This window comes from Ranitomeya imitator, chromosome 6, assembly GCF_032444005.1.
Source record: "Ranitomeya imitator isolate aRanImi1 chromosome 6, aRanImi1.pri, whole genome shotgun sequence".
NCBI classification, from domain to species: domain Eukaryota; kingdom Metazoa; phylum Chordata; class Amphibia; order Anura; family Dendrobatidae; genus Ranitomeya; species Ranitomeya imitator.
In genome coordinates, this window is record NC_091287.1 from 245,757,635 (window position 1) to 245,778,456 (window position 20,822).

A 20,822-nucleotide genomic window follows, 5' to 3' on the forward strand; every position below is an offset into this window, starting at 1 on the left:
TTGAAAAAGCTTTTGATTTCAGTAAATGTGACCTATTAATGCTGCAAATACAATAAATGATTATCAGCTCTTTACAACCTGTAAAATATTTGGAAACTCTGTTGTGCATAAGAATTTGGAACAGAGCATTTTAAGATGGAGGAGGTTTGTACAATAAAATTTGATTCATACTCTAATGGTTGAGGATTTGAACCTTATTCATTGAACTCATTTGCATCGACCATTTAGGAAAATCAGAGAAAAATAACATTTGCATAATAATTTGGAACGAGTGTAAATAATATCTGCATGCTCCATTTGCCAGAGAACATACATAAAAGTGGGTTAGATTACCATGAGAACCACAAGGCAGAGGTTTTCCACAGGTCTTCCCACAGGATGGTATCGGATCAGTGCAGGTTTTTCTGTCGACACAACCCAACTCCAGTAATTTACTTAATGGAGTCTGTCCACAGGGGCAGAAACGCACAATCTGGGGAAGTCGCGGGCAAGGCTGGCAAGGCTGTGGATGACAGACCTCCGTACAACCATGTTTTCCACAATTTAATTTCCTAGAAATAAACACGTTATGAATTTTTTATCCTGTACAATCATTAAAATTCACACTATTTTATGCCTATACATTTTAAAATGTGGGGAATAGCTTATAGATTCCCCAACCTACTATCTAATTTCAAATTATCGTCCCTTCCTAAAATTACATATTGTACCCTGTACATGAAATTCTACGAACGGATTCAATGAGAGCTTCGTTATGAAAAATCTACTACTACATGGATATAGAACATTTGGCACTTGCTAGAGATGAAGGCGGTTAAGAGTCATCTAGAGAAAGCCCATATATTATTATTAATTTATATAGCACCATTAATTCCATAGTGCTGTACATGAGAAAGGGGTTACATACAGGGTTATAGATATCGTTTACCGTAAACAGGCTTACAGTGAGACTGGTACAGAGGGGAGAGGACCCTGTCCTTGTGGACTTACATTCTATGGGATAGTGGGGAAGAGACAGAAGCCAGGGGTGAGGCGGCGGCTCTGGCGGTGGTGAGGCGGCGGCTCTGGCGGCGGTGAGGCGGCGGCGGCTTGGTTATTGTAGGCTGTAGGCTTTCAAGAAGAGATGGGTTTTCAGGTACCGTCTGAAGGATCCGAGGGTGCTGGATAATCGGATGTGTTGAGGCATGGAATTCCAGAGGATGGGGGATATTCGGGAGAAATCTTGGAGACGGTTGTGTGAGGAACGAATAAGTGTGGAGGAGAGTAGGAGGTCTTGGGAGGATCGAAGATTACGTGAGGGAAGATATTGGGACATTAGTTCAGAGATATAGGGAGGGGACAGGTTGTGAATGGCTTTGTAGATCAGTATTAGTAGTTTGAACTGGATTCGTTGGGGAATTGGGAGCCAGTGGAGGGATTTGAAGAGGGGAGAAGCATGGGAATAGCGAGGAGAGAAGTGGATTAGCCAGGCAGCACAGTTGAGGACAGACTGGAGTGGTGCAAGAGAGTTAGCTGGGAGGCCACAGAGGAGGGTGTTGCAGTAATCGAGGCGGGAGATGATGAGAGCATGCACAAGAGTTTTGGTAGATTGTGGGCTGAGGAAAGAACGGATTCCGGCAATATTTTTGAGTTGGAGGCGACAGGAGGTGGCAAGAGCTTGGACGTGGGGTTTGAAGGACAGGGCAGAGTCGAGTTACCCCGAGGCAGCGGATTTCAGGTGCGGGAGAGAGCGTGATGCTGTTTACCATAATAGATAGATCAGGTAGAGGGGATACGTGAGGTGGGGGAAAGATGGTGAATTCGGTTTTGTCTACATTGAGTTTAAGGCAGCGAGAGGTGAAGAAGGAGGATATGGCTGACAGACACTTCGGGATTCTGGACAGCAGGGAGGTGACATCTGGGCCAGAGAGGTAGATCTGAGTTTCGTCTGCATACAGGTGGTACTGGAAGCCATGGGACTTTATGAGTTGTCCTAGGCCAAGGGTATAGATGGAAAAAAGTAGGGGCCCTAGGACAGAGCCTTGAGGGACTCCAACAGAGAGAGGGCGGGATGAGGAGGTAGTGTGGGAGTGGGAAACGCTAAATGTGCGGTTGGATAGGTATGAGGCAATCCAGGACAGGGCAAGGTCTTTGATGCCAAGAGAAGAGAGAATCTGTAGCAGTAGGCAGTGATCGACTGTGTCGAAAGCAGAGGTCAGGTCAAAAAGGAGGAGGATGGAGAACTGTCTGTCATTACTAATTTTTGTCATGACAGTTTCGGTGGAGTGGTGGGGGCGGAAGCCAGATTGGAGGTTGTCAAGAAGAGAGTTAGATGAGAGGTGGGAGGAAAGTGGAGCATGGACATGCTGCTCAAGGAGTTTTGAAGCAAACGGGAGCAGTGATATGGGGCGATAGCTGGGCATAGCAGTTGGGTCAAGGCTAGTTTTTTTGAGGATGGGTGTGATGGTGGCATGTTTGAAGGCAGAGGGGAAGGTACCGGAAGAGAGCGATAGGTTGAAGAGATAGGTTAGAGCTGGAATGAGCGTGTTACTGAGGTTGGGGAGCAGGTGGGAAGGGATGGGGTCAAGTGCACAGGTGGTGAGGTGTGATTTGGAAAAGAGGTGAGTAAGCTCTGCTTCAGTGATGTTGGAGAGGGAGGTTATTAGGGAAGGGCAGAGGTCTGGTATATGGAGTGGTGGACAAGTAAAGGTTTGCCTTTTTTGGTTGATCTTGTTTTTGAAGTAGGTGGCAAAGTCCTCGGAAGAGATGAAGGGAGTTGGAGGTGGCAGTGGTGGGCGGAGGAGAGAGTTAAATGTGCTGAACAGTTGTTTTGGGTTGTAGGATAGTGAAGATACAAGGTTAGTGAAATAGGTCTGTTTGGCAGAGGTGAGGGCTGATTTGAAGTCAAGTGTAGCTTGTTTGAAAGCAGTGAAGTCGTCTGGCAGGCGTATTTTCTTCCAACGCCGCTCTGTGACCCTGGATGCTTGTTGAAGTCTTTTTGTGAGATTGTTAAGCCAGGGTTGCCTATTGGTTCCTCGCACTCTGCCATGCATGAGAGGGGCGACTGAGTCTATGGCTGATGTGAGGGTGGAGCTAAAGAAAGCGGTGGCGCTGTCCGTGTTGTGGAGTGAAGATATGTAGGACAGGGGTAGGAGAGAGTCTGTGAATGTCTAGGTTTGCGAGGATTCTGCGAGGATGTGGTAATGGCTGGACCTGGGGGGCAGGTGAGGAGGACAAGGATGAGAAGGTGAGTAGATGGTGGTCAGATAGGGGGAAGGGAGAGGTTGTGAGATTAGATAAGGAACAGAGGCGGGTGAAGATGAGGTCTAGTGTATGTCCATCTGTGTGGGTAGCTGTGGAGGACCACTGGGTGAGTTCAAAGGATGAAGTAAGGGCCAGTAGTTTGGAGGCTGCTGGCTGGTGGGTGTCAGTAGGGATATTAAAGTCGCCCATGATGATGGTGGGGATGTCGGCAGAGAGAAAGTGAAGGAGCCAGGTGGAGAATTGGTCGATGAAGGCAGTGGCTGAGCCAGGTGGTCGGTATATGACAGCCATTTGGAGATTGGAGGGAGCGTAAATACGGACAGAGTGAACCTCGAAAGAAGGAAGGATAAGGGACGGTGGGGGTTGGATAGGGTTGAAGGAGCAGTTTTTAGAAAGAAAGATACCCACTCCTCCACCATGTCTGTTGCAAGAGCGAGGAGTGTGGGTAAATTGGAGGCCACTGTAGCTCAGTGCTGCAGGTGAGGCCGTGTCAGGGAGCGTCAGCCAGGTCTCAGTGAGGGCCAGGAAGGAAAGGTTGCAGGAAGTGATGAGATCATGGACCATGTGGAGCTTGTTGCAGACAGTGCAGGCATTCCAAAATGCCCCAGAGAGAGGAAGCAGGGTGGTGGGGGTCAGTGGCACAGGTTTTAAGTGTGAGGGGTTGCAAAAGTTTCTCATTGTGTGAGAAGGATAGGGTGATGGTTAGTAATGTATGAGGTGGGGGGGCAGGATTGGGGGATGTGTCACCAGCAGTGAGAATAAGCAGAGAAAGGGATACAGGTGGGTGAAGGAAAGTGATTAGTGGAGCAAAAACGGTGGGGGAAATGTGAGCATGGTTAACCCCTTCATGACCCAGCCTATCTTGACCTTAAAGACCTTGCCGTTTTTTGCAATTCTGACCAGTGTCCCTTTATGAGGTAATAACTCAGGAACGCTTCAACGGATCCTAGCGGTTCTGAGATTGTTTTTTCGTGACATATTGGGCTTCATGTTAGTGGTAAATTTAGGTCAATAAATTCTGCGTTTATTTGTGATAAAAACGGAAATTTGGTGAAAATTTCGCAATTTTCACATTTTGAATTTTTATTCTGTTAAACCAGAGAGTTATGTGACACAAAATAGTTAATAAATAACATTTCCCACATGTATACTTTACTTCAGCACAATTTTGGAAACAAAATTTTTTTTTGCTAGGAAGTTATAAGGGTTAAAATTTGACCAGCGATTTCTCATTTTTACAATGAAATTTACAAAACCATTTTTTTAGGGACCACCTCACATTTGAAGTCAGTTTGAGGGGTCTATATGGCTGAAAATACCCAAAAGTGACACCATTCTAAAAACTGCACCCCTCAAGGTACTCAAAACCACATTCAAGAAGTTTATTAACCCTTCAGGTGCTTCACAGCAGCAGAAGCAACATGGAAGGAAAAAATGAACATTTAACTTTTTAGTCACAAAAATTATCTTTTAGCAACAATTTTTTTATTTTCCCAATGGTAAAAGGAGAAACTGAACCACGTATGTTGTTGTCCAATTTGTCCTGAGTACGCTGATACCTCATATGTGGGGGTAAACCACTGTTTGGGCGCACGGCAGGGCTTGGAAGGGAAGGAGCGCCATTTGACTTTTTGAATGAAAAATTGGCTCCACTCTTTAGCGGACACCATGTCACGTTTGGAGAGCCCCCGCGTGCCTAAAAATTGGAGCTCCCCCACAAGTGACCCCATTTTGGAAACTAGACGCCCCAAGGAACTTATCTAGATGCATAGTGAGCACTTTGAACCCCCAGGTGCTTCACAAATTGATCCGTAAAAATGAAAAAGTACTTTTTTTTCACAAAAAAATTCTTTTAGCCTCAATTTTTTCATTTTCACATGGGCAACAGGATAAAATGGATCCTAAAATTTGTTGGGCAATTTCTCCTGAGTACACCAATACCTCACATGTGGGGGTAAACCACTGTTTGGGCACATGGTAAGGCTCGGAAGGGAAGCCATTTGACTTTTTGAATGAAAAATTATCTCCATCGTTAGCGGACACCATGTCGCGTTTGGAGAGACCCTGTGTGCCTAAACATTGGCGCTCCCCCACAAGTGACCCCATTTTGGAAACTAGACCCCCCAAGGAACTTATCTAGATGAATATTGAGCACTTTAAACCCCCAGGTGCTTCACAGAAGTTTATAACGCAGAGCCATGAAAATAAAAAATAATTTTTCTTTCCTCAAAAATGATTTTTTAGCCTGGAATTTCCTATTTTGCCAAGGGTAATAGGAGAAATTGGACCCCAAATGTTGTTGTCCAGTTTGTCCTGAGTACGCCGATACCCCATATGTGGGGGTAAACCACTGTTTAGGTGCACGGCAGGGCTCGGAAGGGAAGGCACGCCATTTGGCTTTTTAAATGGAAAATTAGCTCCAATCATTAGCGGACACCATGTCACGTTTGAAGAGCCCCTGTGTGCCTAAACATTGGAGATCCCCCAGAAATGACCCCATTTTGGAAACTAGACCCCCAAAGGAACTAATCTAGATGTGTGGTGAGGACTTTGAACCCCCAAGTGCTTCACAGAAGTTTATAACGCAGAGCCATGAAAAAAAAAAAAAAATTATTTTCTCAAAAATGATCTTTTAGCCTGCAATTTTTTTATTTTCCCAAGGGTAACAGGAGAAATTTGACCCCAATATTTGTTGTTTAGTTTCTCCTGAGTACGGTGATACCCCATATGTGGGGGTAAACTACTGTTTGGGCACATGCCGGGGCTCGGAATTGAAGTAGTGACGTTTTGAAATGCAGACTTTGATGGAATGCTCTGCGGGCGTCACGTTGCGTTTGCAGAGCCCCTGATGTGGCTAAACAGTAGAAACCCCCCACAAGTGACCCCATTTTGGAAACTAGACCCCGAAAGGAACTTATCTAGATGTGTGGTGAGCACTTTGAACCCCCAAGTGCTTCATAGAAGTTTATAATGCAGAACCGTGAAAATAATAAATACGTTTTCTTTCCTCAAAAATAATTATTTAGCCCAGAATTTTTTATTTTCCCAAGGGTTACAGGAGAAATTGGACCCCAAAAGTTGTTGTCCAGTTTCTCCTGAGTACGCTGATACCCCATGTGTGGGGGTAAACCACTGTTTGGGCACATGTCGGGGCTCAGAAGGGAAGTAGTGACTTTTGAAATGCAGAATTTGATGGAATGGTCTGCGGGCGTCACGTTGCGTTTGCAGAGCCCCTGGTGTTCCTAAACAGTAGAAATCCCCCACAAGTGACCCCATTTTAGAAACTAGACCCCCCAAGGAACTTATCGAGATATGTGGTGAGCACTTTGAACCCCCAAGTGCTTCACAGACGTTTACAACGCAGAGCCGTGAAAATAAAAAATCATTTTTCTTTCCTCAAAAATGATGTTTTAGCAAGCATTTTTTTATTTTCACAAGGGTAACAGGATAAATTGGACCCCAGTAATTGTTGCGCAGTTTATCCTGAGTATGCTGGTACCCCATATGTGGGGGTAAACCACTGTTTGGGCACACGTCGGGGCTCGGAATTGAGGGAGCAACATTTGACTTTTTGAATACGAGATTGGCTGGAATCAATGGTGGTGCCATGTTGCGTTTGGAGACCCCTGATGTGCCTAAACAGTGGAAACCCCTCAATTCTAACTCCAACATTAACCCCCCCCCACACCCGTAACCCTAATCCCAACTGTAGCCATAACCCTAATCACAACCCTAATTCCAACCCTAACCCTAAGGCTATGTGCCCACGTTGCGGATTCGTGTGAGATTTTTCAGCATCATTTTTGAAAAATCCGCGGGTAAAAGGCACTGCGTTTTACCGGCGGATTTTCCGCGGATTTCCAGTGTTTTTTGTGCGGATTTCACCTGTGCGGATTTTGTGCGGTGTAAAACGCTGCGGAATCCGCACAAAGAATTGACATGCTGCGGAAAATACAACACAGCGTTTTAGCGCGGTATTTTCCGCACCATGGGCACAGCAGATTTGGTTTTCCATAGGTATAATTGGTACTGTAAACCTGATTGAACACTGCTGCGATTCCGCAGCGGCCAATCCGCAGTGTGGGCACATAGCCTAATTCTAAAGGTATGTGCACACGCTGCGGAAAACACTGCGGATCCGCAGCAGTTTCCCATGAGTTTACAGTTCAATGCAAACCCATGGGAAACAAAAATCGCTGTACACATGCTGCGGAAAAACTGCACGGAAACGCAGCGGTTTACATTCCGCAGCACGTCACTTCTTTGTGCGGATTCCGCAGCGGTTTTACAACTGCTCCAATAGAAAATCAAAGTTGTAAAACTGCAGTGAAATGCGCAGAAAAAACGCGGTAAATCCGCCATAAATCCGCAGCGGTTTAGCACTGCGGATTTATCAAATCCGCAGTGGAAAAATCAGCAGAGGACCAGAATACGTGTGCACATACCGAAACCCTAACCCTAGCTCTAACCCTAGCCCTAACGGAAAAAAAAAATTCTTTATTTTTTTATTGCCCCTACCTATGGGGGTGACAAAGGGCATGCGCCCGCCATTTTGGAAGATGGCTGCGCCCGGGGAGAAGACGGACGGACCCCGGCAGGATCGGTAAGTATGATGGGGTGGGTGGGTGGGGGGATCGGAGCATGGGGGGGTGAATCGGAGCGCGGGAGGGGTGGAACGGAGCACGGGGAGGGTGGAACGGAGCACGGGGAGGGTGGAACGGAGCACGGGGAGGTGGAACGGAGCACGGGGGGGTGGATCGAAGTGCAGGGGGGGTGATCAGAGCACGGGGGGGTGATTGGAGCACGGGGGTGAGCGGACAAGAGCACGGGGGGAGCGGAGCACAGGACGGAGGGGAGCGGGGCAGTGTACCGGGCAGATCGGAGGGCTGGGGGGGCGATCGGTGGGGTGGGTGCACATTAGTATTTCCAGCCATGGCCGATGATATTTCAGCATCGGCCATGGCTGGATTGTAATATTTCACCCGTTGTAATAGGTGAAATATTACAAATCGCTCTGATTGGCTGTTGAAAGTGAAACTGCCAATCAGAGCGATCGTAGCCACGGGGGGGTGAAGCCACCCCCCCTTCCTGGGCTAAACTACCACTTCCCCTGTCCCTGCAGATTGGGTGAAATGGGAGTTAACCCTTTCACCCGATCTGCAGGGACGCAATCTTTCCATGACGCCACATAGGCGTCATGGGTCGGATTGGCACCGACTTTCATGACGCCTACGTGGCGTCATGGGTCGGGAAGGGGTTAAAGAGCAGGAGAGGAAAAGAAAGGCAGGTAAGTTTAGAAGATAGTGATTCATCTTACCGTCCGGCCGATTTCTGGTATATTTCTGATGACACTTAAAAGATCACAGAAGAAAATTACCGCACACTCAATACTGGTCTAATGCAAAAAAGGTGTATGCCAATTTTATTCAACACAAAATTAGTAGTTGCCACATTGGAAAAAGTAGACAATGAACCCGACGTGGGGTTACTCTAGTCCTTTGATATCTAAGCATATAGGTGGCAGTGGTTGAATAAAATTGGCATACACCTTTTTTGAATTAGACCAGTATTGAGTGTGCGGTAATTTTCTTCTGTGATTGACTTGACCATACGGTCAGTTTACCAGCACCTCATTGTCCCTGACCTGAGTGCACACCATTCTTCTACTTATGACACTTAAAAGATGTCACTTCAAATGTCACATCTGACCGAGGCCATATCTGACCGTCACCATGCAACTTATACCATTTGAAGAGTCCATGAAATGAAGCCAGGTGAGAGGAAGAGGGAGGAGTTCACAGCAGGGAGCAATTCAAAGGTTGCAGTTAATAGTACATTTGATTAGCATCAAGGTTGGTGAAGGATACGATAAGATGGGAGGATAGAGCTAGGTGTGAGGAAAATGTGCATATCAATATGCATTCAGCAAGCTTGAAGTATGATACATGGAATTAAAGCCAGGGAAAAAGCAGCAACATACCAGCAGTTAGAAGAGGGATATACTTTTTTTTTTTTTTTTTAGGAGTGCATTGCTCCTCTAACCTCCCTTATTACTCCTTGCCAGGTCGGTGCGCTCCTGAAGATTGACAGATTGATGTTTGAGCCGGGTTTACCTGTACTCCCAGGCTACAAGCAGAGGCAGCTTTTCCTCTACAACAGGGATGTCAAACTCAAATCCAGAGGGCCAAAATTAAAAGTTTGGACAAACTCGCGGGCCAACCTTGATATTTACAGTATATATTCGAGCATAAGCCGAGATTTTCAGCCCCCAAAAAATGCTGAAAGTGCGTGCCCCTCTAGGCTTATACTCGAGTCATGGTCGGCAGGGATGGGGGGAGCAGGGTTGGGGTCAGCAGGTGAGGGGGAGCGATGACGGTCACATACTCACCTGCTCCTGGCGCGGTCCCTGCGTGTCCCATGGTCTCCGGCAGCTTCTTCCCCTGTTTAATGAGCGGTACCACGTGACCGCTAAAGTAATGAATATGGACTCCACTCCCATAGGGGTGAAGCCGCATATTCATTCCTGTAATGAGCGGTGCCACGTGACCGCTAAACAGAGGAAGAAGCTGTTGGCGCCGGAGACCATCTGTCCGGGAGAAGCTACCAGGGTCCGCGCCGGGAGCAGGTGAGTATTTCATATTCACCTTTCCTCGTTCCACCGCCGCCCAGTCTTCCGCGTCCGCTGCAGTGACTGTTCAGGTCAGAGGGCGCTATGATGTATTACTGTACGCGCCGCCCTCTGCCTGAACAGTCAGTGCGGAGAGACGGGACGGTGAGGAGCAGCGGGCATCGACGAGAGGCGAGTATGTCTTTTTCTGCAGCAGCATTATATGTGGCATATTGTTATATGGAGCGTCTATGGGGCCATAATGAACTGTATGGAGCATTATATGGGGCATATTTGTATATGGAGCATCTATGGGGCCATAAAGAACTGCATGGAGCATTATATGTGGCACATTTTTATATGGAGCATTTTATGGGGCCATAATCAACATTTGTGCAGCATTATATGGGGCATATTTTAATATGGAGCATCTTATGGGGCCCCATCATGAACTGTATGGAGCATCCTCATTCAATATGGATATTCAAAAACGCTTAACCTACTGATGTCTCAATTAATTTTACTTTTATTGGTATCTATTTTTATTTTTGACATTTACCGGTAGCTGTTGCATTTTCCACCCTAGGCTTATACTCGAGTCATTAAGTTTTCCCAGTTTTTTGTTGCAAAATTAGGAGGGGTCGGCTTATACTCGAGTATATACGGTATTTATAAAAAGTCTACAATTGAGGATGTTTTTCCCTTATCAAATATGACTGAACCTTTTTCATATGGAAACAAACTTAAAAGGTGTTGTCCCATGAATAAACTACATTTAAATAGGTTTTAGAATAAAATCTGGAAAAATAATATATATTATACAACAAACAGTAAAAAAGCATATGGCCCAATGGCCTACCGTATATACTCGTGTATAAGCCGAGTATTTCAGCACATTTTTTGTGCTGAAAACGCCCTCCTCGGCTTATACATGAGTCAATTGTCCCAGAGGGCCGGCGGGGAAGTGGCAGAGCAGCGGATCATAGAGGCAGGAGCCGGCGGCTGAAGCTAAAGCCTGTGCTGCTGCTGTAATAGCACAGTGCCAGCCGCAGCCACCGGCTTCTAGCACATATCCTACTCACCTTCCGGCGCGCCCTCGATGGCACTGCATCTCCTTTGCTCCGGTGCCAGCAGCTCTTCCTGTGCCGAGCGATCACGTGGCCCCGCTCATTAAGGTAATGCATATGCACGTCTCTCCACTCCCATAGGCGTGGAGTACATATTCATTACCTTAATGAGCGGGGCCACGTGATCGCTCGAAAGAGCTGCTGGCATCGGAACCAACAAGATGCAGTGCCACCGAGGGCACAGGAATCATGCATACAATGACCGAGATGGGGGAGCCAAGCATACCAGGATGGGGATGACGGGACAATGCATACCCGGTTTATACTCAAGTCAATAAGCTTACCCAGTATTTTGTTGCAAAATTAGGTGCCTCGGCTTATACTCGAGTATATATGGTAACTTAAATATGTAATAAAGGCTAAAAAAACCTTAAATAATACAGATAAAGTATGATGGCAACAATAGTGCCACCAAGCTCAGTATGCTGCCACCACAGTGAATTCTTCCACACGGACTGTATGATGACCCTACTGTAGCCCCCCTCCCTCAATCCCCTAAAGAATGATTACCTCACAGTATGATTCTCCAACTATAATTCCCACACAGCCCTCCATCCAGTATAATGGGCCCTACATAGAGCTCCATACAGAATAATGGGCCCCACATAGTGCTCCATACAGAATAATGGGCCCCACATAGTGCTCCATACAGAATAATGGGCCCCACATAGTGCTCCATACAGAATAATGGGCCCCACATAGTGCTCCATACAGAATAATGGGCCCCACATAGTGCTCCATACAGAATAATGGGCCCCACATAGTGCTCCATACAGAATAATGGGCCCCACATAGTGCTCCATACAGAATAATGGGCCCCACATAGTGCTCCATACAGAATAATGGGCCCCACATAGTGCTCCATACAGAATAATGGGCCCCACATAGTGCTCCATACAGAATAATGGGCCCCACATAGTGCTCCATACAGAATAATGGGCCCCACATAGTGCTCCATACAGAATAATGGGCCCCACATAGTGCTCCATACAGAATAATGGGCCCCACATAGTGCTCCATACAGAATAATGGGCCCCACATAGTGCTCCATACAGTATAATTGGCCCCACATAGTGCTCCATACAGTATAATTGGCCCCACATAGTGCTCCATACAGTATAACAGGGCCCTGCATTGCATTCCACACAATATAATGGCAACACATAGTGGTCCATAAAGCATAATGGCCCCATATAGCGCTCCATACAGTATAATGGCCACAAAAAGTGCTTCATACAGTGTAAAAGGCCCACACAGTGCACCATACAGTATGACAGGCGGCATATTAAAAAACAAAAATTCACCTCTGCCCGTTCCCCAACTGCTCCAGTCTCTTCATTTCGTCTGCATATCTCAGTACAGCAGGCGCGTTGTAATGACATCATTACGTCCGCTGTGCTGAGATGCAAGACGCAGAGTGGGAATTATGGGAGAGAGAACGTTAGATGACACTCCACCATTGCTTTCAAATGTATCGGCATCCAGGATTCAGATATAGTTGAAAGTGCTATACCAGGACAAGGTATGATCACGTGCGGGGGGGGGGGAACGACATATACTTACCCTGAGGGCCAGATTTGAGGTTGACATGTGTGTTCTACAGTATTGGAGGAGCAAACGGGGACGGAGACTGGCCAGATCCAGCAATCTAGCTAGCTAATAGCTTGCAAGCGTATGCTCCTTGCCTAGGAAACCAGCCATTGCAGAGGTGGGCAGTCAACTAGCCAACAAGCTGTAGGTTATAAAATAAATAAAAAATAAAAAAACCCTCAGCTTTTGAGAGACTCTTTAAAGAGTGCATTTTTGTCAGAAACAAAACTATTACAGATACAACGCCTAATTATGTGCAAAACAAAAAAAAAAGAAAATACATGCATTAGAGCAAATCCGACCACACCGGACAATTTCAGGAAACCCCGCAGACTGTTGTATATGGGTGTGTTCAATCGATCAGATAAAAGTTGTCTGAACCTGCAAATGTAAGCAGCAGGCAACTATATAATGTGTATGGGGGCTTCTCGACTTCTCTGTCCCCCACCAGACTGTGGGGGACATAAGGATCAGCAGCTGAAATTCAATTGCCTGCTCCTTTTGTTTAGCACAATATAATGTGTTTAAATAAAATGTTCCTGTGCTGAGATAATCTTATAAATGTGTCCCTGCTGTGTACTGTGTAATATCTGTGTCTGACCGTACAGTGACATGGTCTGATCACACCACAGCTCCTGGGCAGGGGAGGACACAAGAGAGTATACAGACATTACAGCAGGGGATCACAGGTGATTTCTACAACAGGCAAGTGAAATGTTATGCTTCACAAAAAGAATCCGCTGTGATCCCCTTGTGTAATGTCTGTATACTCTTTTGCTTCTTCCATGGCCCAGGAGATGTGCTATGATCAGACACTGTCATGGTCAGACACGCCATTACACAGTACACAGCAGGGGCACATTTATAAGATTATCTCAGCGCAGGAATATTTGATTTAACACATCTAATTGTGGAAATTATTATTCCAAGACCTATTAAAATGTACTTTGTTCGTTGGAAAACTCCTTTAAGTATACTATCATATAGAGCCATTCGTAAAATAAGGTTTGTAGGAACTAAAATAAGTAGACTGCAAATATACAGTAAGTTCAGGTTTTAGACTGTGGTGAAAAGCAATAAAAGTGATAACTAGACAGCGGTGATAGGTGTGATACATTACGGAACGATCAGTCCCATAAGCGATGACGCTTACTTGCCACAGAGCTTCTGGCAGGAGAAGTTCCCAAAGCCATCATAGTTGTCTTTGTCTGTTCCACATAACACATCACGAGAGTTGCCACCACAATAGCACACTGGGCGGGAGCAAACAAAGAATGCATATCAGTGCCAGAAATCAATTACACGGTTCATACAACACAACTTACATTAATGACAACCTGTCACCAGGCTTTTGCCACCTAAGAGACTGATTCCAGCGATGTATGAAATGACTGTCTTAACCAGCAGGAGATCACCGATGGTAAACCTGTTGCCATTTAGGTCTAGATATTTATGAGCTCTGAGTACACTGTGCATAGGCAGAAAGCTGTGAACCAGTGGTGTGGGGGGTTATACTGAGCTCAGCATTTAGAGAACTGGTAGATCTTCAGGAGATAAAGCAGATTTTATCAAATCTGCTGCAAACAGCCCAGTACATTGCCGGAAGCAGTGTCTGTCCCTATATAATGCTGCTCTCAGATGGGGGTAGCAAAAGCCCGGTAAAGGATTCCTTTTAAAATCTGCGGTTTCAGAATTGCAAAATTAAGCTAAAACATGATAAATTATAATTGCTGCCTTTCATATAGTTAAAACGCTGTATACTACATTTAAAGCATTTGCAGAATGCTCAGATTAAGATAAAATAAGATAAAATTACCCCACATCTGGTTAGCTCAACCCCTTTGTTTGCAGTGATAAAATTAAATCAAAACAAAGGAAGCAGAAACTTGTTTGTCCCTTTATCACTGAGAGATGAATACTGAGAAAGGCCCGCATTATTACCTTTATTTGTTAAATAGTGTATATCAAGCCTAGGGTGACAAACTACACACAGACACTATACAGTTTGGTATACTGTTCTGTTATTTGCACACAATTGTAGCAAAAGGTTCAAGAGCTCCATCACACACACAAACACGTGAAGAAGGTAGCCAGAAGTTCAGAAGAGTTTTATCCAGCTGAAAAACCTCAAGGCAATAACTGAATGTCACATACATATATGCGTGTTAATTTATTTTTCATCAATTAACAAAATGTTAAGTGAATGAGCATAAGAGAAATCTAAATCGGACCATTATCTGGTGTGACCACCCTTTGCCTTCAAAACAGCATCTGTTCCCATGCACCGTTGGTTGAAGGAACTCAACAGTGAGGTTGCTCCAAACATTTTGGAGAAGGAACCACAGATCTTCTGTGAATGTAGGCTTACGTAAATCCGGTTTCTTCATGTAATCCCACACAAACTCGATGCGGAGATTAGGACTCTTTAGGGACCATATTACTTCCAGAACGCTTTGTTCTTCACACTGACAATAGGTCATAACAAAATGGTCTGTGTTTCGGGACGTAGTCCTGCTGAAAAACACATTACAGAATCTCCAAGATGGCATTGTGTGTTGGCTTGTTGGTTGGCATTTCTCAAAATTGAGGGCACAAATAATATTCACTGTATACCCAACACTATTTGCTGAAGTGCAGCCAAAAACCCGCAAGGAACTTGCAACATGTTCCACTGCGGCCTAAAACTGAACTGTTCTCCAGCTCTTTGGTGAACAAGCTCTCTTCTGTTACAGCCAAATAGATCACATTTTTCAGCTCAGAGCATCTACTTACATTTTTCGACAACACAGTTCCTATGTTTTCATGCACAGTTGTATTGATTGGCCTCGTTTCCATGTCAAAAGTATGGCTTTTTGGCAGTAATCCTATGAAGACCACTACAGGTCTTACTTATCTGAACAGTAGATGGGTCTAGCTGGGTCCAACTGGTTGCGGGTAGTTGTGAGCTGATGGCACTGCTAGACATCTTTCAATTTCAAAGGCAAGTAAACATGACGTGCATCTCATTTGCTGTATAAAGCTTCGTTGGCCAACCACAGTGTTTGCAGTCATCAACATTGCCCATTTCTTGGTGCTTATTCCAAAGCTCTTGGACAGCACATCTTGGGGCGTCAGTCTACTTTGCAACCTTTGCCTGGGATAGAGATTGCTGATGCAGTACAACTACCTTTTGCCTTGCCATGCTGTATGACATGTGGCATGAAAAAGCTTTCCGCAACCAGATGATTATCACCTATTTGGCATAATTGGTTACCGATACACCCGACTATAATCCCACAAAATCCCTAAGTCCCTACAAAAACGCATGCGGTTTTGAAAGAAAAAAGGTGGTCACACCAAAAACGGATTTGATTTATATATATTTTTTTTTTTTGCTTACTTTGCATTTTACTTTTTTTTTTTTTTTTTTTTTTTTATAAGTTAACTATTGACACTTCTATGCTTGGAGATATATATATATATATATATATACATATACACACACATATACACACAAATTAGCTGGTCTGCTCTCTGAATGAAATAAAGTCTGACAGGAATTCTGTCCATCTATCTCAACTGATGCCAACCCATCTGAGCGAAGCTTGATGTATGGGCAGATACCCTGATTCCAGTTATGCATCACTGTGTGATTGCATGCTGTCATTTTGATAAAATCACTGGTTTATCTGCTGCAGATCTCCCAGTTCTCTGAATGCTGAGCTCTTTATACACTGCTCGAAAAATAAAAGGAACACTTAAACGCAATGTAACTTCAAGTCAGTCACACTTCTGTGAAATCAACCTGACCAGTTAAGAAGCAACACTGAATGTGTTCCATTTGCACAACAGCAGGAGAAATTGATTCAGACAACAGGTAGAAATGATAGGCAAATAACATGACAACTACTATAAAGGAGTGGTTCTACAGGGGGTGACCACAGACCATTTCTCTGTTCCCATCCTCTTTGGCTATGGCTTTAGCCCCAATTGCATTTTGTCGTTGCTCTCACCACTAGAGGTACTGTACAGTAGCATGAGGTGGTGTCTACAACCCACAGACGTTGCTCAGTTAGTGCAGCTCATCCAGGATGGTACATCAATGCGAGCTGTGGCAAGAAGAGTAGCTGCATCTGTCAGCAGTCTCCAGAGCATGTAGCAGATACCAGGAGACAGGCCAGTACACCAGGAGACATCGACGAGGCCGTATGAGCGCAATAACCCAGAAGCTGGACCGCTACTTCTTCCTTCGTGTAAGAAGGACCAGGAGGAGCAGTGACAGAGCCCTGCCAAATGACCTCCAGTAGGCCACTAACATCCATGTGTCTGCTGAAACTGTCAGAAAAAGACTCCATGAGGATGGTATGAGGGTAGTATGAGGGCTCGACATCCACAAATGGGTGTTGTGCTTACAGTCCAACACTGTGCAGCATGATTGACATTTGCCAGAAAACACCCAAGATTCGTAAATTCGACATTGGCGCCTGTGCTCTTTACAGATGAGAGCAGATTCACACTGAACACGTGACAGATGTGAGTCTTGAAACGCCGTGGAGAGCGATGTGCTGCCTGGAACATCCTCAGGCATGACTGGATTGGCAGTGGGTCAGTAATGGTGTGGAGAGGCATTCCTTTGGAGGGATTACAGCCCTCCAAGTGCTCGCCAGAGGTAGCCTAACTGCCATTAGGTACTGAGATGAGATCCTCAGACCCCTTATGATATCATATGCAGGTGCAGTGGGCCTTGGGGTTCTTCTGATGCATGACAATACTAGGCCTCATGTGGCTGGAGTGTGTCAGAAGGTTCCTGCATGAAGAAGGAATTGATGCTATGGACTGGCCTGCCTGTTCCACAGACCTGAATTAATTCGAACACATCTGGGACATCATGTCTCGCAGCATCCACCAATGCCATGTTGCACCACAGACTGTCCAGGAGTTGACTGATCCTTTTATCCAGGCCTGGGAGGAGAGTCCTCAGGAGAACATGTGACGTCTCATCAGGAGCATGCCCAGGGGCTGTAGGGAGTTCATACAGGCACGTGGAGGCCACACACACTACTGAGCATCATTTCCTTGTCTTGAGACATTTCCACTGAATCAGCATGCAATTTGATTTTCCACTTTGATTTTGAGTATCATTTCAAATAAAGGCCTCCATGGGATATTCATTTTGATTTACATTGATTATTTTTATGTTTAACAGTTCTCGACGCAATCCACTATATAATGAATAAAGATTCGTAACTGGAATTTTTCAGTGATATTTAGGATGTGGGAGTTTAGTGTTCCCTTTATTTTTTCTTTTTGAATAGTGTAACCCCTCCCACACCACTGATTGACAGCTTTCCGTGTACACTCTGCATGGGCAGAAAGCTTTCAGTGGTGGGGGATATACAGAGCTCATGAATATATGCAGCAGGTTTAACTAGTCCTCTATTGGTAATCTCCTGCTGTTAAAACATTGATTTTTATCAAAACTACATTAAGTAGCCCAGTAAGTGACACATCGCAGGAATCAAGGTCTCGGTGTCTAAATGATGCTGCTCTCAGATTAGGAGGCAAACCTAGAATCTCCTGCTGATAAAACACTTTTTGTATTTAAACTGCAACACAGCCTAATACATTGTGCTACTCTCAGATTAAAAAGCAAAAATCTGCTGACGAATTTCCTTTAATAAGTAAACGTCTCTTAAGCAATGTAATGGTGACTAAATGCTTTGAGAGCATGTGACATGATAAAGCCCAACAACACATTCCACGGTCAATAGAGCTCCAATGACGACCATCAAACGCTACTTTACGGATTACATTTCCTTATTATAAATCAGATACAATAAGCCATGGAAAAAGGAGTACACACAAAAACAAATGTTCTGCTACCGTAGTAACGCTTTTATAAAAACATAAAAATGTTCTCATTATCCAGAGGCGTTAAAACAATTACGTTTTATTTAATAGCACTTTCGATATTACACAAGATGAGACGGCATTTTCGATATAATGAAGAAGTCAGGATATTACTGACGTGTATTTGTGATCGGTCGCTATTTATACGTTTCCTACCTTGATGTATGACTTGCTGGCACGGCTGGCACTTCCCAGCATGGCACACCTGATTACAGTTGTGTTCCCCACAGTTCAATGGATTTCCACAAACATTTGCACAGTGCATAGTAGAGGACTGCCCACAGCGCACAGACTGACTGCAAGAAGAGCTGGAGTCTTAGGAAAGTACAAGTATAACCGAAAACTGCAAGACATTCATCATCATGTTGGCAAAAAGAAATACATTCCTGCAAAGATTTGTATCTCGGTACAGGTCAAAGGAAATGATGAGTCCACAGTGCACGCATGCTCTGAACAGGATTACTACATTTCTCTGTAATCTTTCAGTAGAATATGGCACGGACATCTGATGTAATAAGAGTACAATTCACAACCCCAACCAGTTCTATCATTGTATTAGCATGTTAGTTATTTTTACTAGTCTTTGTCACCAGGTCAGTTTTCGCTTCTGTTGTATTCCTGCTGCTCTGGAGTATTCCATTTTTTTTTTTTTGCTTTTCAAAAACCCACCGCACAGTTCTAGAGATGGGAGCTTTTACTTAGTGTGTAAGTTTTATGGTCTTTACATGGGGGACGTTGCTCACAGTAGTCTTCAGAGCGCTTTGCATAATTACCGTGAGCCACACCCCTTTGTTAAAGACCATAAAATATACCATATTGGGAGCACTTGATAAAAAGTCCTAGCATTATGTGCCTGCATGGCATATTAAAAAACAAAAAAAAACAAAGCGGAATAATGAGGCGAACAGCAGGAAATAAGAGGAAAGATTTGGCCACTTTTGCTCTAGTGACTAGTGAGGGAGGGGGAAAGGGACACACACACACAGGAATGGAAAAATGCAAAAATCGGTGCATGTTCTTAAAAAACGGAATCCGCTGATGGATTCCATCATATGACGGATCCGGCACTATAGGCTTCCATTCTAGCAAAAGCCAGATGGTGCCGGATTTGTCGCTGTCTGTTTTTTGACCGACACAAAAAACGTTACTTTGTCCGTTTTCTCCGGCCGCTGAAAAACAAATTTTCGACGGAAAAATCGGATGAAACGTGAGGCCATCCCTTGCTAACACAAGTGTATGAGAAAAAAACTGAGCCGGCGGCAACTTTTGCCGGATCCGTTTTTGTTTTTTCTTTCAAAATTTGCCGAATTGTTCCTGACGGCAAAAAACTGATTTGGGAAAGCAGCCTAAGAAGTTCCTTACAAGCTCCCATGCTTCTGATCTAGGTTGTCTCATTGAAGGCACCTCATACATTTTAGAGATTTAAATGTACAGAGCTTGTTAAGGGGGGGATTAGGAGAATAATGAGACATTTCACATAAAAAAACACTTCTGTTCTAAGGATCGGCAGCATAATGCTAATTACATTCCCATATTACTCATCGTGCTGTCATATGTCACTGCTCCGATGCCAAGGAAAACAAATGCACACAATCTCCATACGGTCATTATGGTGAACGCGCGATAACCATAAACTGCTAACATTTCCAGGCTCCTTAGTGTGGGACCACCAATATCAGATCGGTGGGGCACAACACCCAGTCAGAATGTAAAAGTGATCGGAGATGCACAGCACTGAGCTGCAGACCCCAGGAATGGCCACTACAAGATGAATGGAGACATTCTGCAACAGAAAACATAAAATAAAATAAATGGAGTGGGTGCCAGATGTGGGACCCACCACTGATTTGATATTGATGACCAATTCTAAAGCTGCATGTACACCGCACGATAATCATGTGTTTTTCAAAATGCTTGTTTCATAATTATGTTGCTAAGGAAACAGGATGCCAATCACCCAATGAACGAGCAACATGCGCATTTGGGTGAAATGATATTTTCGGCAGTGCAAAAGAGCATTGTCCTTGGAGGTGCACCATCCTGTGTAAACAGGACTCTGATGAGAACAATGGTGCCTATGCGTTCTGAACGATCCATTACCGATCTCTTCATGTGCACCACTTACTTTCGTCTGCCTATGTAGACCGGCATTTAGCTTACCAATTGGTTTACCAATCAATGATCATATTGTGCTGCCAGTAGGTGCAAGTAAACGGACCCTAAAGATTTGTTCGGAAATCCCAATAAATGCACCGTCAGAGCAACTGTGCAGTAGAATCTAAAACCGTAAAGCGTTCTGCACTTGTACGCAGGAGCGTGTAATGTTTTCTATATGTGAATAAGGCCTGGCGAAATCTAGGACCTCT

At 44.7% G+C, this 20,822-nt stretch overlaps 1 protein-coding gene across 1 annotated transcript in view; it reads right to left on the reverse strand.

The window, feature by feature from the left end:
* NFX1 (nuclear transcription factor, X-box binding 1) overlaps window positions 1-20,822 on the reverse strand; it is a 133,948-nt gene that overhangs the window by 61,696 nt on the left and 51,430 nt on the right. The window contains exons 7-9 of the mRNA XM_069730566.1: window positions 18,613-18,752; window positions 13,721-13,820; window positions 334-551 (exon numbers count right to left, since the gene is read on the reverse strand). Of these exons, the coding sequence (XP_069586667.1) occupies window positions 334-551; window positions 13,721-13,820; window positions 18,613-18,752 (458 nt within the window). The remainder of the gene's footprint in view (window positions 1-333; window positions 552-13,720; window positions 13,821-18,612; window positions 18,753-20,822) is intronic.